Source organism: Cydia splendana, chromosome 9 (assembly GCF_910591565.1).
Source record: "Cydia splendana chromosome 9, ilCydSple1.2, whole genome shotgun sequence".
Taxonomy (NCBI): Eukaryota; Metazoa; Arthropoda; class Insecta; order Lepidoptera; family Tortricidae; genus Cydia; species Cydia splendana.
The window spans coordinates 20792143-20807235 of NC_085968.1; the positions used below are offsets into that span (position 1 = coordinate 20792143).

The 15093-nt window shown below is 41.4% G+C and overlaps 1 protein-coding gene across 2 annotated transcripts; it reads left to right on the plus strand.

Moving 5' to 3' along the window:
- The first annotated feature begins 1937 nt into the window (after positions 1-1937).
- LOC134793820 (sodium channel protein Nach) lies at positions 1938-11373 on the plus strand. Of its 2 annotated transcripts, XM_063765511.1 has the most exons (11): positions 1938-2204; positions 2324-2421; positions 3388-3490; positions 3881-4058; positions 4649-4794; positions 4968-5073; positions 5788-6064; positions 6476-6614; positions 9523-9629; positions 10343-10526; positions 11250-11373. In XM_063765511.1, exons 1-11 carry the CDS (start codon positions 2026-2028, stop codon positions 11356-11358), a joined length of 1626 nt encoding a protein of 541 aa, XP_063621581.1. In that variant the 5' UTR covers positions 1938-2025; the 3' UTR covers positions 11359-11373. The 2 variants fall into 2 exon arrangements, 1 of the variants encoding a protein (XP_063621581.1); XR_010144588.1 differs by lacking the exons at positions 1938-2204; positions 2324-2421; positions 3388-3490; ... (5 more) ...; positions 9523-9629; positions 10343-10526 and adding an exon at positions 10546-10688 and having other exon boundaries at positions 11250-11358.
- Positions 11374-15093: the final 3720 nt, after the last annotated feature.

The window sequence follows — 15093 nt, forward strand, 5'->3', positions numbered from 1 at the left end:
ATTTTGCGTTTGCGTCAAATTCGGTAGTTCTGATTTTTTGCAGACTTGTTTATGATGTTGGCCCAATGAATAATCCAAGTTTGTGACCTCGAGCGCCGAACATCTAATATCTAAGTAAGTGCAGTGAGTATACACTTTTGTCTCAGGCGATGCCGGTTGGCTCATGGTCTAATAAAACATGGTCTTCCATTCCCAGAGTGACACGCGATTACGTCACAATAACATTGCCACTTTATTTCAACATAACATGTTACATGGGTACATTATACCTATGGTTAATAAGTTAAAATATTTCTTTATAATTTTCATTTATATGTATTTTAGCTTAAATTTTACAATAACACGTCATTTTTAATTACTCGTTAGCAATATCTTCCGATTCACGAAAGAAATTTCAGACTTTCGGGTAATTCTGTTTATACTACTGGCAACACAGGATAGCGCTGTGGACATTTGACAATTCGGATCTAGATAACTTCATGCCCTGACCGTCATCCTTGTCGAACGCGTGTTAATTGTTATTTCCTTCTCGCTCAGTGTCAGCAGTCGCAGTGTTTTCCAAACTTTTCACGTCGTAAGCATAGACTTATAATATATAGAGACGGTGTCTCAGCGAGCTGTCACTGTTGCCACTTTTGTTTAGTGTACGATTAACAATGTGGCCCACCTTGCTGTAGCCATGTCGATAAAGTCATATCGATAAACTATCGACATTTCTTGCAATTTTAATTTTACTTCAAAGGTTTAACGATACCTAAAATGAACAAAAACGCTTTTATTCTTTATTGTGGTTATCAGATCACAATTTTATAGTCACGCCCCAGCAGGGAACCAAGGGAAAGTTCAGATATTTAATTAAAATACATAAATACCTCTTAAAATAGGTGTTCCGCAATAGTTGAATTATATTATAATATATTCATTATCCATTAGCATTTCAATTATGTTTATGTTTAACGAAGATATTGAAGCTTCAATTAATCGCTATTTCGTTCCGCTGTGTAGCGTTTATCGATATATAACATGATTAAAATCGACTTTTCACATCCCTAAAAGAGCACACATATACGCTTTTACGCACACATACACAGTCTGGGCGCATCACAAAAGGCAACACTTGATTTGAAGTCCATCTTGTCAACAGTATGGTTGTCCTTTTTTGACAAACGGCATTTTTAAAAGAGCGAGGAGAGAGAAATGATACTAGTTGCTGCGCCGTGAAAGAGAACAGAAAACGTTGGGCCCTTGGTCGTAAGCTTGGTAATTAATGTGTAACTGTGAATTAGTTTTTTAAACGTTTGTCTTGTATAGATAAATAAAGTTTAATTTAATACATTAGATTTGTTTTATTTTACTATGTTTCTACATGAATAACTTAAAATTAATGCCGTTAAAATAATTTTCACCGTTGGTTAAAATTCTCCCACATTTCAAAGTTTGAGAACCTGTAAACAGCATGATGACGTAGGCGCGTGTCAGTTAGGTCATACGCGAATCTCGGAATGGAGTACCAGGCGGAGTATATTATTATACCATGGGTTGGCTCAATTGTTTCTAAGGTCAATCAAAGCTGATTTGGCCCGGTAGCCACAAGATCGTACCCCCCCCCCCCCAAAACTGGGTTGACAAAGTTGCGTTCGGCGCTCGAAGTCACAAACTTGGATTATTCATTGGGCCAACATCATAAACAAGTCTGCAAAAAATCAGAACTACCGGATTTGACGCAAAAGAGCCAGGTTACAAAATTCGACAAAGTTACTGGATTATAGTGTTATCTAAGGATAAATTGTAATAGGAACGGGTCTGATCAGATAAAAAACGGTGTCATGCTTCAAAAATCGTTAAACGTTTATTTATTAATTGCATTATACCGACAACTTACTACGGTTATAAAATAATTTGTCACGCAACCGCGATCGATAAAATAGATCATATCTTTGTCATGCCTCATTTTGTTCAGTAACTTCGTATGTTTTTCACAATGTGGTTTATTTTGATATGATAATCTAGTGAAAAATGTAAATAATGAAGGTGTACCCCGGCGTTTATCAGAGGAATGTATTAAAAAATGGGAAGGAGAAAAATGATGGCGGTATTTCTCTGTTTGCAACGAGCTTACGTCATCAGACTACGGAGTTTTTCAACAATTCTTCTCTCCATGGCGTCAGGTATATTGCTGAGAAGGATCGACCATTTTGTGAAAAGTGAGTAAATCTTGGGAAGTTTGTTTCTACTGAATTAATCACCTAATGAGGAAACATTTTGTTGATGCCTAATATATTTCGAAACGCTTGAAAAAATAAACATTGTTTTTTTTTTACAGATTTATGTGGTTCAGTTTCTGCGCAGTAGGAGCGGTGACCACTTGCATCATCATTGTCAGTTTATGGGAGAAATTCCAGACTAACCCGACGATAACAGGTGCATTGTACGAATATGCCATTCTAAATGCACTATAATAATTAGGGGAGACCGAGGTGAGTTGTGACAGAGGAGAGTTGTAACATCGTCGATTTTTTGGAATCTATTAACTAGAAACTAGGTCGCAACAGTGTGCGTTTGTTAGCTCGTAACTTGAACTAACAAACGCGCGCTATGTTACAACTCTCCTCTGTCACAACTCACCTCGGTCTCCCCTACTTAGTTGTTTCGACTCGGTTGTACGAGACTACCCTTAAACTTCGATCTCTCAACCCTTTTAAGTCGAGTGTTAATTTTCGAATATTTGAATCTGAACTCAAAGGGAATGGAGTTCTACAAAATAAAAACAGCATTATCAATTTTTAAGTTTCTAAATTATACAGTCAAACAGCGAGTCTTTAAAATTTTGAGTCCTGAAATTTTAACCCAGAGTGCAGTTCTACAGTTGAGAACTCCGAAGACCATTGCTATTGAAAAGATCAAGTATAGTAGATTGTTAACCAAGGGATGAAATGAAAGGCACTTCATTCCTGCCGAGGTAGTTTGGCGCTCGAACGCAGTGAGAGCACCAATAGTCCGAGGCTGAAATGATGCCTTTCACCCGAGTTAACCACTCTACTTTTCATTTCGAATACGAGGAAAGTAAAATGCATATGTTTTTTTTTAACATGACTAAGAATACATTTTTATAGTATTTTTTGAGGATAGGTACTTTCGATTAGAAATTAAGGCAAAAGTGTTCGTTATATATGGAACGGGGAGTCAAATATCAGAATGGAAATTGTATAACAAATCCATTTATTCCCAAATTTAAATTGCTTATCGTAAAACAAATATAAAATCGTTCCTACTTGGAACCTAAAATGCTCTATAGTGCAGAAACGTATCATTTTCTTCAAACCTTTTAGAACAACAAGGATCCTATTTAATAATAAATATAATAAAATCAATGACAATGTTTTGCAGGTTTGGACACGGATTTTCACAACTGGGAAGTGCCTTTTCCGGCGGTCACAATATGCGATCTTAATCCTGTCGATGAAGAATTATTGCAACAATATATTAACACGTAAGAACTTAATGACGTTTGACAAACATTGTTTGTCGCTAATCAGTTGAGTGGGAGTGAAATTACTGTAACAGATTTACGGAACAATTAAGTGACGATATCAATTAAATCATTAGTTAACACCGGAACTGGGTGAAATAAAAACAAAACAATTAAAGATTATGTAGGTGAGAGTTATGCAAGAATTGCCCATCGACAAATGGGTTTCAAAGACAGTCGAAAGTTTTAATTTATCTTGCTTTGTTTTAGAGTAGTTACAGGTACCAGTACCAGGTATTTTCCCAGGCTTTACGTTTTCTCTGTTATTTCAAGAGCCACAAAAAGCTTAAAGATTTTTTAAATTTTTTCGCTATAGGTAGGTTTTCATTCACTTTAAACGTGTGTATATAGGACATGGGGAGACACTCCACCCTCACACGCGGCAGAGATGCTTCGCTGGCTCGCGACCCTCAGTTACCGCACAATAGTGGAGCGCGCTAAAGAGTTCGCGATCGACCCGGAGCTGGTCGGCCGAGGCTCTGAGGTGATGTCCTCGCCAGCCGCGGACCCTAAGAAGGCTGTGTATAGCGTGAGTAACATTGATAACAGCGCCATCTTGCTGTATTTATGTAGAAAATGGGGAAACACTCCACCCTCACACGCGGCAGACATGCTCCGCTGGCTCGCGACCCTCAGCTACCGCACGATAGTGGAGCGCGCTAAAGAGTTCGCGATCGACCCCGAGCTGGTCGGCCGAGGCTCTGAGGTGATGTCCTCGCCAGCCGCGGACCCTAAGAAGGCTGTGTATAGCGTGAGTAACATTGATAACTCCATATTACTATTGTGTTGAACATGGGGAAACACTCCACCCTCACACGCAGCAGATGCGCTCCGCTGGCCACCCCTCTAGCTATGGCAAGAAACCCGAGTGATTCGAATAGAAAGCCTTTAGAATCGAGAGGCTAGACAAGAGGTCTTCTTTTAAACTCGCTGCTTCGGACCATTGCTGCCGTTTACTAAGGCGCCGATCTGTTCTGGTTCTGGCTTGAGTCGCGAATGTTGAAATCTTGTAATACGACGCTGGTTCAAATTCAGCCAGAGGACCTGATTTTTTTTTAGTATACCTATTATACTATTTATTCATGATCATAATATTTATCGTAAAATGTTTTTTTTTAGATTGTTCGTCACCCCGATTCTTTGTTCTACGAGTGCGAATGGAAGGGCGATTCTGAGGAATGCTACGATCTGCTGGCGCCGGTCTTCACTGAGATGGGATTCTGTTACGCCTTCAACTCGCGGCACGCCGAGACTTCTTGGCCGTGGTAAGATAATAACAATTCACTATTTAAATTTATTATTTATCTACATGAAAACACCTTTTCCGATATGTGCCAGGCGGAAACAAATGGGAACACGCCGCATAAGTGCATGCTAAATGAAATGTGCCGTTATATACCTGAGCACTTATGTTCTCTAATTCATTGTTATATTACAGGCAATCACAAACAGAATCGGAATCTTTCGCAGAGGCGTTTATCCACGAGACAGATGCTAAATGGTCCTTCCTCTTCAACTCGTACCGTAATGACACTATCATTGACGTAAGATGTTGTCTGTATTTAATATTAGTAGGTACGTAGCACTGCACAGCTTTAAAATGGTAGGAAATCACAAGAATTTCCCGTCAACAAGAACCCATCAGGTGGGGTAAGAGAAATATATAGTTTATTTTGCTCGGGGCAAGAGAAACAGCAGACTATCTGACCACGTTAGCTTTGCACAAAGGCAGTAAGAATACTAAGAATGCACGCATATGTCGCATATCCCTATAAGCTCCATACTTGACGTACTTTGCATGAAAACTTAGCGTGGTCCAACTCTGAGGATTCCTTACAAGTGTTTCTCTTATATAGAGCCTCCTGACGCGCAGTTGCGCCAACGTTGCGTCGAGCAGCACCAGCAGCCATAGAGTTGATTAGACGCAGACGCTCCGGAGACGATAATGCGGGGTGGACCTTCCCCCTCCTGGCCTTATCCCTACTGTGGCCAATCTTCGCCGTTGTTGGGCGTTCATTACATCTTCATACCCTACTTAGAACCTGAGTTTACGCACTGTGGTGTTTCAGAGGAATTTCATTTCGCGAATTATCTGTCTGACGTCCGGCTGTAGAATGAACTTCCTGCCGAGGTTTTCTTTAGATGGAGATGTGCAAAATGTGCAATCGTCCATAGGCTTCGGTCACCGCTTACCATCATGGCTGTACGTTTGATTGCAACCGTCGTGGTATACAACCTTAAATAAGCCTCCATTTCAGATTTATATCCACGCAACCGAAGAAATGGCGGGCCTAGAGCAAAGCGCCCAGCATTCCTGGGACCGTCGCGTAGAAAAGGTTTCTTTCTCCGTGAAACACACGTATACGACGGAGGACGCGCGGCAGCTGTCGATACGGCAGAGGCGCTGCGTGTTCGCCGACGAGCAGGCTCTGGAGACATCGGACATATACACGTACTCGGCCTGTATGAGGCAGTGCCGCATGCAGCGGAGCAGGGCCGCGTGCAGATGCGTGCCGCATTTCTACCCTAAAATACGTAAGGAAATGTTTTAATCTTGGAACACTTCTTGTTATGTTAGTTTTGTGAAGTTTCATAAGGAATCGTTACACAACTTCTAGGATCGTCGTGTATAGGTCTCGCAGCCCCTTAAGTTTTCTTAAATTAGTCAGTATTGGGTCAAAAGCTGGCACGGCGCGGTTGCACGGAGCGGGTGAGCGGATTTACGAAAAATTTAATGAGCAACGCTAACTGGCGCGGTCGGGTGGGACAGATTTTGCCTACAATCGCACCCACGTGCGTGCACCTGCTCTGAGCACCCGCGTAGATTAAAATGCCCCTAGAAAATAAATACCAGAAGCTAGACCTACGATCACCAGTGAGGGCAGTGAGCCAATCATATGGATTCTAAGAGTTTCTCAAACGTTAAAAGCCTTTCATATCTTGCAGCGGGCTACCGGTACTGTACAGTACTAGAGCTAGAGTGTATCGCGAATCACATGGCCTCCATCACAGACGTGTCCTGGTGTTCCTGCGAGCTGGGCTGCTCGCACACGGTGTACGAAGTGGAGAAACTTACCGAAGTCGAGTAAGTTAACTATAATGAATGTTTTGCAATATTACTGTTATTTTTTAACTTCTTGTGGTTTGAACGAGAAGAATGAAATAGAGAATATGTATGGGGGTAAGCTTGATGTAGTACTCGTGGCAGAACGCGTCCGGATTACTGGTATTATGGAGACTGTAGGAGGCGGACTTGTGCCGTTTCGTGATGCATACCACCCTCCACTAGATATAGCTTTCCACCTCGTCTCAAATCAAGAGAATCCTATAGCTGGATACATGGATCCAAGCAATGTTGATAACGAGCTGGACTGGAATTTTGTTCATTGTATCACCTAATATCCGAAGTATCCTGGCAAGAGGTGTATAATTCTCATAATGTTGACAAAGCCGTAGATATATTTTATAGCATTGTGTATAGCATTTTTGACGTTATAGCTCCCAGGAAAACGCGCTCGAAAAAACGTACTAGACGATATCCGGTCTGGTTTAGTAGTGAAATAATAAGTGACATCATTCACAAGGCTAAACTACATCTTGAGTGGAAACGTACGGGTTGTGTATCTACTTATAACGAATTCTCAAAGCTGCGAGCGGATATAAAACAGCAACTGATCCATGCGTACGATACCTATATGAATGGCCTTCAAGCCAAAATTTGTCATGACCCTTGTGCTTTTTGGAAACATGTGGGGTCCTTAAAATCAAAGGGTGGCTTCGAGGCCTCTGTTAACTATAACGGAGAAGAATATATTGGCAGGGAGGCAGCTGAAGCTTTTGCAAATTACTTCGCGTCGACATTGATTTGATTGCCCCTCAGGACGTGAAAGCTGCAATTAGGCGCTTGAAGCCACGAAGTTCTGTGGGGCCAGACAATATTCCTGCATTTGTGATTAAGGGATGCATCGATTTTCTTACCCTTCCTATTCATCACATAGTAAATCTGTCTTTATCTACCGGAATGTATCCAAGCAAGTGGAAACTTACGCGTGTTACTCCTATCCCCAAAACCAAAGATACTTCCCGCGTGGAAAACTACAGACCCATAGCCATTCTGTCCTCTTGTACAAAACTGTTTGAATCTATTCTGCAGAAGTTGATTTCTCCCCAGATTAGACCTTTCTTATGCGACTCACAGCATGGATTTAGATCAAAGCGGTCAGTCGAAACAAATCTTTTAACTGTTACAAGCATTATTTCTGAGTACCTAGATAAAGGAAAACAGGTTGACGTTCTTTACTTTGATTTTAAAAAGGCGTTCGACCAAGTCGATAACGATGTCTTGCTCAGTAAACTGGCTCATATTGGTTTTTCTCCTCGGCTTCTCAAACTGTTTGCTAGCTATGTGCATAGTAGGCAACAATTTGTAAAGCACGGATGTTTCGTATCCTCCATCTATCCAACAAGATCAGGCGTTAGTCAGGGCTCTATTCTTGGCCCGCTTTTATTTGGAATCATGATTAATGATCTTGAACTTATGCTGAAACACGCAAGATGTCTCCTTTATGCCGATGATTTGAAGCTTATTTGCGGTTAGAAGGAGTGGCAGATTGCGAGGCAATGCATGCGGACATAGAGGCTGTAGTCGATGGGAGCACAGTAAATAAACTGTTTTTTAATGTTTCCAAATGCTGTGTTTTGTCCTATACTCGCTCATTGAAACCGCTTCACGCCCAATATTTGCTTGAATCCGAAATAATAACTCGCGTAAATACTATAAAAGACCTCGGTGTTATCTTTGATACCAAACTTACTTTTCGTGATCATATTGAGGCTCTGGCTGCCGACTGTTTTAAAAGGCTGGGATTCATCATTAGGAATGCTCGCGACTTTAACACCCCAAAGGCAATTAAATTACTTTATACAGCCCTTGTTCGGAGTAAGCTTGAAGCCGCTAGCATAGTGTGGAGTCCCGCTGAAAGTACGTATGCCTTGCTTCTAGAAAAGGTACAGAAGGCATTTCTAAGATTCCTGTACAAAAATGTTTACAAGTGCTATCCATTTTTATACCCTACAAAATTTTTGTTAGGATCCCTGGGATTCAACTCTCTGCAAGTGAGGCGTAACCATAATCTTCTGGTAATGGCTTGTAGAACCTTGCGCGGAGATTCCGACTGCCCCGACCTAGTGGCACAGATAGTGAGGCTCTCTGTGCCTTTCCTATCCAAGCAGGAACTTAGGCCTAGACACCATAAACCTTCTTGCAGTTCCAGCAACGCGTACTGCAGCACACCTAAAATCTCCTCTCATTCGCGCTTTAACATTTCTGAACGCGCTTCTGTCATGGGCTCCTGAAAGTGATTTGTTTGCAAGTCGATGGGAAAGTGTATGTAGTATCTGTCTGAGGTATTGCGAGGCGATGGATGGTAGTGGTATTTTATAAAACTGTTTTTGTAAAGTGTTGTGTACCTACCGTAGCGTATAAGTTAACTCTAAATTGTACAGTGATTTGGTTTATACTGTCAGACTGTATAAATTTTGTTTGGATAAATAAATAAAAAAAAAAGAAATTAAAATAATGTACACTCGGAGTATACCTACAGTGCATGCAGTTGGAGTGTTTCGCGAAAATCGCGGCCTTTCTAACCTTCAGCAATACCTACATAAAACCCATTTAGACGTTTCAAGAATATGTATGCAATATTCGATACATTGCTAACTACAGTGTACAATGAATTCTGTCGATCGACCAAATACCAACTGCAATGCAACGAAAATTGCATGCAAGTTTTTGAACCGTCTAAATGGGGCTTTAGGGTACTACAGGGCACATCATTTAGGGTCTGTCTGATGTCAGAGAATCTAAATATTAAATACGAGGTTATACATTTTAAGTTTAAGATGCCTAAGATTGTTAAATTGAGATCACACCAAGGTTGTTACGATTGCACGTAACAAATTTCTGTTGTAATAATTCAAGTATTTTCTTTCAGTACGAGCAAAGGCCCGATGTCAACAACGTCACTGGAAACGGAGTTCGTATCTTGGCCCATGGTGCGGTACAAACGTGAAGTGTTGTTCGGCTGGGTGGACTTGTTGGGTACGTGCCAAAATAACGCACTTTTAAGCCTTCTTATTTGCTCCATCCCACTTCAGGTGGGGTTGTCTCTCTTACCCATTTTGCGCCACGAGATTCTGTCGAGGGTTGTCGGATCGGGTAAATTGATTTTCTTAATTAGTTAGGTCATGCTGGTCCACCATGTTTGGCCATGTATTGTTGATGGTGGGCGTTCCTGGCCTAGCCTCTCTCTCCGGCAGGTTCAGAGCTTTTTTGGCAACGTGCTGTTCGCCCCATCGCATCACGCACCTACACGTACTGCTAAAACATGCCTATCTACCTGTATATTTTTATAAATTAAGATTTTATATTTATCTTCGGTTACCGCGATAGTTACTCATGAAACTATTGATATAATCCGTTTCAATCGTTTTATTCTAAGGTTTTCTATTAAATGATCAAGTGTGAGGACTGCGAAGTTTTAAAGAAACATCCTATGTTTTTAGGATTATTTAAATATATTTAAATGCTATCTTTCCTATGGCAAAAAACTATTATTTTTGGTCCTACGTTATTGGGCACCAGTTTGGTTACCTGTATATACACGTTACGTAACTAGAGCATGAAAACGACAGCCGTATCGACGGTAAGGTCAAAATGAATGGTTAAAAATGATAATCAGTGTTTGCATTTTTGGCCCCACGTTGGTCGCCACTTTGCCAAAAAATTATACTTAAATTCTGTATTTTTTTTAGTATCATTCGGCGGCATCGCCGGCCTCTTCCTTGGCTTCTCATTGCTGTCCGGAGTAGAGCTGATCTACTTCTTCACACTACGAGCTTGGTGCGCGGCCGTGCGAGACAGAGACACGCTGAAACGCGAGCGGGCGGAGCGTCTCGCTCTCCCAAAACCGCCGTACGACCTCAGTTTAGTGCCATGGTAAGATTCTTCCCCTCAGCTTGCTATCTGGGGTTGAACTAATTACTTCTTCACTCTATGAGCTTGGTGCGCGGCCGTGCGAGACAGAGACACACTGAAACACGAGCGGGCGGAGCGTCTCGCTCGCCCGAAGCCGTTGTACGACCTAAACCTAGTGCCATGGTAAGAAAGATCCTTCTCCTTAGCTTCCTGTCTGGGGTTAAACTAACTTCTTCACTCTACGGGTTCGGTGGGCGGCCGTGCGAGACAGTGACACGCTGAAACGCGATCAGGCGGAGCGTCTCGCTCGCCCAAAATCGCCGTACGACCTCAGTTTAGTGCCATGGTAAGATTCTTCCCCTCAGATTGCTATCTGTGGTTGAACTAATCTACTTCTTCACTCTACGGGCTTGGTGCGCGGCCGTGCGAGACAGAGACACGCTGAAACGCGATCGGGCGGAGCGTCTCGCTCGCCCAAAGCCTCCTTACGATCTCAATTCTCAGTTTAGTGCCATGGTAAGATACTGTTCCTCAGCTTGCTTTTTAATGACATGGTAGGTAGGCAAATGAGACCAATCGCCTCATGGTAAGCATTAACAGTCGCTCATGGACACTTGTAAGACCAAAAGGGTTACAAGTGCCCATGGGCCGCCCTGTAGAGCCATTAGAGCACACAATTTATTAACCAGTGAGGCGATGACTGTCTGACAAGACTAAATAAAAACCCCATTCTCGATATTACAGGTGGAAGCAACCGCCAGGCCCTCGCAGCGCGCGCCCTCTCCTTGTAAAGAGTAAGGATCAGCCACCCCAATATTCCCCACCACCCGGTTACACCACTTTCTTACCTTAGAAGGTTTACAACTTGATATACAGACCGACAAGAAATTGTAGAAAAGTGGCAACATCGTAGTGTCACAGAATACATAATAGTAGGTACACGTACAGAAAGGACACTTCCTACAAAAGTAAGTAAGTAAGTAAATATTCTTTATTGCACCAATAATTATACATTTTACATACATGTAAAACTACAAAGAAATTTTAACGGAAAAATAGAACCAGGTAACAACAGGCGGTCTTATCGCTAAAGAGCGATCTCTTCCAGACAACCTTTGGGTAGCAGGAAATGTAGAACTCAAACAAAAGTCAACAGGTAGTGCACGGAGCAAAATATGGAGACTATTAAACACAAACACACATATTACAAAACTACTTATATTAGTATTACAACAAAACCTAATACACAAATAAATATACAATATATATATACATAATACATATTTATACTTACATATATACAATATATAAAATGGCAACTTAAGGCAGAGATAAAAAGTATACTTTCAGCTGATTTTTGAAAATGGGGAGAGATTTAGCTAATCTTAATTCTACTGGCAAAGCATTCCACAACCGAACAGCCCGAAAGGTAAACGAGGTGTTATAAAATTTTGAAGTAGATGAAGGAGGAGCAAGAATATGAGTCTGAGAACATCGGATAGAAGAGAGATACTTGAAACGCTCTTTGAGATAAGGTGGTGTAGCGGGATTAAAGAGAATGCCATAAAGAAGGGCGAGGACATGAGAGTCACGGCGAAGTCGAATAGGAAGCCACTTGAGCTGAGAACGGAATTGTGACACATGGTCATATTTGCGCAGGCCAAATATAAACCTTATGCAGAGATTCTGGAGGCGCTCAAGCTTATTCAGCTGGTCCTCCGTAAGGTCCAGATAGCAAATATCAGCATAATCTAATATGGGCAGTAAGAGGGATTGAGCTAGCGCAATCTTAGTGGCGTAAGGCAAGAAATTTCGAAGTCTGCGGAGTGATGCACTTGCTGCAAACATCTTCCTGCTAACCTCACGCACCTGAGGCGCCCAAGAGAGACTCTGGTCCATCATCACACCGAGGTTCTTTACCTGGGGAGAGTAGGGAATCTGAATGCCGTCAAAGACAATGGCAGGTAGAGAACCAAAATCAATCCGAGCAGTAAGCTTTGAGCTACCTATTATCATAGCCTGAGTTTTAGTAGGGTTTACCTTGAGACCGTAACGTTTGCTCCAATCTAAAATGCTCTCCAAGTCGGTGTTCATGGCGCAGATAGTCTGTGATAGATCGGCAACAGAGCCCTGAGAGTATATTTGAAGGTCGTCGGCGTAAAGGTGGTAGGAGGACAAAATGTTGGAAGTGATGGAGTTTATAAAGATAGAAAAAAGAAGAGGAGGCAACACGCCGCCCTGTGGGACACCAGCAAGCGTGTTGCACCACGAAGATCGAGAGGAATCCACCTTTGTACGCTGCCGACGCCCCACTAAGTAACTGTGAAACCAGTCAACTACTGCAGGAGATACATTAAGAGAACGCAATACCAAAGTTTGAAAGTTTGAACGCAATACCAAAACCGAAGTTTGACAGCGATTCAGGGTCGAATCATGCTATCCCTTTCTAACTTATGGCACTATCCCTTTCGGCTATTTAGAGTTGTCAAAATTCAAGTGATTATCTTATCGGTATCGTCTTGGGTCATCCCATTCGTTTTTCGTCAAGTTCTTAAATTAGTCCTATTCTGCTTTCGTCACTCATTGAAAGCCACCGACGATTGTGACGAATGTAGAATGAGTGACGAAAGCAGAATAGGACTAATTTAAGAACTTGACGAAAAACGAATGGGACGACCCAAGACGATACCATCTTATCTGTGGTCGTACACGCAAGAGGACGTCAAGTGATGCCAACCCTAACAATTACTCGGAGCAATGCTGAGCCGAACGGAGCCGAGTTTACCCGAAGTCAGGAGTGTCTCCCCACCGTCCCTTTCAAATCAATCTAAGAAAATGGGACGACATCGACACTACGATGTTGCCACTTTTTAATTTCTACAATTTCTTGTCGGTCTATACTTATATTTGTCCTAATTCCTAACCTGCCTTGCTTTTAATACTATCATAATTAAAGTTTGCTAAATACACTGTTGTTTTATTTTACTGTTAGGTCTGAGCAGCACAAGGATTAACCCGTCGAACGCCCACCATACAACAAATTGATGCAAAGCAATTTGACTCATATTGATCTGTAGTAGGTAACACACGTCTGATACTGAGTCGCTACGACCCAAATTGAGTTAGTATCACACGTGTGATACCAGGGAGCTCCACGTGTTAAGCTTCTTTGGATATAAGGTCATTATGTGTAAGTATGGTTGGCCTTCACATTGGGACTAGTGTTTATTGCGATTTCATACTTTTGTCACTTAAACGAGTAGAAAACATACACGACCTTATTGTCAGTGTCTTTGAGGCGAGTAAATATATTTTTGGAACGTTGGCTTGTAAAGATGCTTGTGAAATCGACGGTACGCGTAACTTTTACATAAAATCGATCAGAATGAGTCACATAGTCACATTCATATCATCTATTAACACGTAATTTGATGCTGCCATATGTTTATAATTGTTGAGCGCCATATGGCGATCTTATCCGACTAATTGACTATAGTAGTATTAGAGTCCGACTAACAGACGGCCCGATTCGAACTTTAAGATACATCGATTAATACCCTGTAGCCACGTAGTCCGACTAGTCGGACGACGTGGATTTATTTTTCCCGTTGGTTCGTCTATCGGACTGCATGGAATCGCAAGTCCATCTCGCCCGAGTGATCGGTCTACCTGGCCTTTTTAATTCCTGTTAGATCGACTAATCGGCCTGCATGGATTCGCAATTCCGCTTAGTTCGAGTGATCGGTCTACCTGGCATTTTTTTTCCTATTAGATCGATTAATCGGACTAAAAACTCTCACCGGGATAAATCAATATAATAAAAACAATTAAGTACATGTTTTTTTATTGTTATATATATCTAATTGAATAATTTAACATAACAAAACAACTTTTCTGTTTTAAAATAAAACTTTCCTTAACCACACTAAAATGAATACTATCAATATTTAAAGAGCGAGCCTTTCCAAGCCAATCGCTCTAAAAAGAAACCGACATCTATACCAAAATCTGTAAGCATTGCATTTGTATCTAAAATAAAGTTGTCTCGTCGTAAAACTTCCCTTTTTCTTTTTTCCAAGAGTGCACCTTTCATCTTGAGTAAATTATATTCCGAATCCTTCTTCAAAATATCAATATATATAAACTTTAAATAAACTTTGAAATAAAATACTTAAATAAGAAGATATTCGGCACCATCGGTTTGTTTACGTTAGTTTTACCAGACAACTTTATTTTAGATATAAATCCACGTCGTCCTACTAGTCGTACTAAGCAGTCGGACTACGTGGCTACAGGGGATTAATCCATAGATCTAGAAACGATATGGATTAGATATGTCAGTGTCAAATGTGACGTTACTTCAAACAAAAACGTCACTTTTGACACTGACACATCTAATCCATATCTTTTCTAGATCTATTAATCGACGTATCTTAAAGTTCGGGCACAGAATCCTGTCAGTAAACTGTCATTCGCGCGGGCGTCTCGCTCGCACTAATACATGTGCCGACAAGTCTGAGCGAATAAATGATTCCAATATCATTCAAATATCGGTTTGATGTCAGGTGCACGTTCGAATTGGCCTCAA

What these genes read in the sequence shown, in the direction of transcription:
- LOC134793820 (XM_063765511.1), top strand. Translation starts at nt 2,026, where the DNA reads ATGAAGGTGTACCCCGGCGTTTATCAGAGGAATGTATTAAAAAATGGG. An exon ending in GCCGAGACTTCTTGGCCGTG is followed by an intron (nt 4,795 to 4,967) that starts GTAAGATAATAA and finishes GTTATATTACAG; the next exon opens with GCAATCACAAACAGAATCGG. An exon ending in GCATTTCTACCCTAAAATAC is followed by an intron (nt 6,065 to 6,475) that starts GTAAGGAAATGT and finishes CATATCTTGCAG; the next exon opens with CGGGCTACCGGTACTGTACA.